Consider the following 1,331-nt stretch of genomic DNA (forward strand, 5'->3'; position numbering starts at 1 on the left):
AGCAGCAGCAGCAGCAGCTCTCGTGTTGTGATTTCTGAAACTGGCGCGCGCGACACGTCCATCCACTTTAGAGCAAGACAGAGAGGTTTGCTAAAAAGAAAATCCCTTACATTGAGGCAGCAGTTTAAGTCAGGTGGCTAAATAGGTAAAAATGGACTTTACATTGGCTTAAAATATATTTGTGTTTGACTGACGAGCTCAAGGACTAAGTGATGGATAGGAAAGGAAACTTGCTGCGCGCCACTTCAGCTGGGTACCGTTTACCGGACCGACCCAATGGTCCTCTCGCCTCTCAGTCCTCGGTCTCAGTGTTCAAGCATTCAGCGGGTAGGACACGAAACACCGGTGAGAAACCGGCGCAAGACGATGATACCCGAGATCCGGTAAAGCAGGACCAGGTTTGGAGAGAGTTTGTGCTCGCAGAGCGAACCGGTGTGAAAGAATGGTAAGAAAGCGATATGGTAAGAAAATGGTATTCACTTTCTTAGACATGTCGTGGATTTGCCGGTTTGTTTCTCACTTTCTCTGGAGTTACGTTACTAATCTTTTCTTTCACCTCTTAAATGTGGCATTGTTTGACCCGTTATTTGATACGGGATGGATTGTGGTTGACCAGGCGCCCCCTGGACGGTGTACGTTACGGCTACTCATCTCTTGTTCTTCAACAACTACAACTAGGCTATATAGCCGTGGTTACTGTACACAAAACCACCATCATATAATAAAAAAAATCACAATTTCGCTTCTAAATAATTAATTGCATCGTATGGTCTGGAGAAATATCATGATGTAAAATACTTCATGGTTGTTTTATCACAGGAAGAAGAACTGGAGTTTCCTGAGGAACTTTGACCAACTGGTAAGAAACCCTTTTATCAGTGATGACAATTTGCCAATGACTCAGAACTCAGAACTGTTACTCATAAGTTTTCTTGCTGTATTGTTAAAATGTAATTAACATATAATGCAAATATACAATGCTGTTTAAAGGTTTGGGATCAGTCCGATTAAAAAAAAAATAATTAAAACATTTTTTTTCTCAGCAAGGATGCATTAAATTTATCAAAAGTGACAGTAAAAATGTATGGTTACAAAAGATTTACAATTCAAATAAATTCTGTTCTTGTGAACTGTTTATTCATCAAAGATTCATTTCTAGAGCACCAAATCAGTATATTAAAATGATTTGGAAGGATCATGTGATGCTGAAGACTGGAGTAATGATGAAAATTCAGCTTTGCCATCACAGGAATGAATTACATTTTAAGTTATATTAAATCAGTTGTAATATTCAAAAACAAATTGTAATGATAATTCAGAATATTACTGTT

At 38.5% G+C, this 1,331-nt stretch overlaps 1 protein-coding gene across 1 annotated transcript in view; it reads left to right on the forward strand.

Annotated features, from left to right (window-relative positions):
* The first annotated feature begins 34 nt into the window (after positions 1 to 34).
* LOC107580201 (uncharacterized protein C2orf50-like) overlaps positions 35 to 1,331 on the forward strand; it is a 2,311-nt gene continuing 1,014 nt past the window's right edge. Inside the window, exons 1-2 of the mRNA XM_016265932.1 lie at positions 35 to 445; positions 820 to 859. Coding sequence (XP_016121418.1) covers positions 213 to 445; positions 820 to 859 — 273 coding nt within the window. The 5' untranslated portion in view covers positions 35 to 212. The remainder of the gene's footprint in view (positions 446 to 819; positions 860 to 1,331) is intronic.

This window comes from Sinocyclocheilus grahami, unplaced genomic scaffold, assembly GCF_001515645.1.
Source record: "Sinocyclocheilus grahami isolate Dianchi unplaced genomic scaffold, SAMN03320097.WGS_v1.1 scaffold26726.1, whole genome shotgun sequence".
Classification (NCBI taxonomy): Eukaryota; Metazoa; Chordata; class Actinopteri; order Cypriniformes; family Cyprinidae; genus Sinocyclocheilus; species Sinocyclocheilus grahami.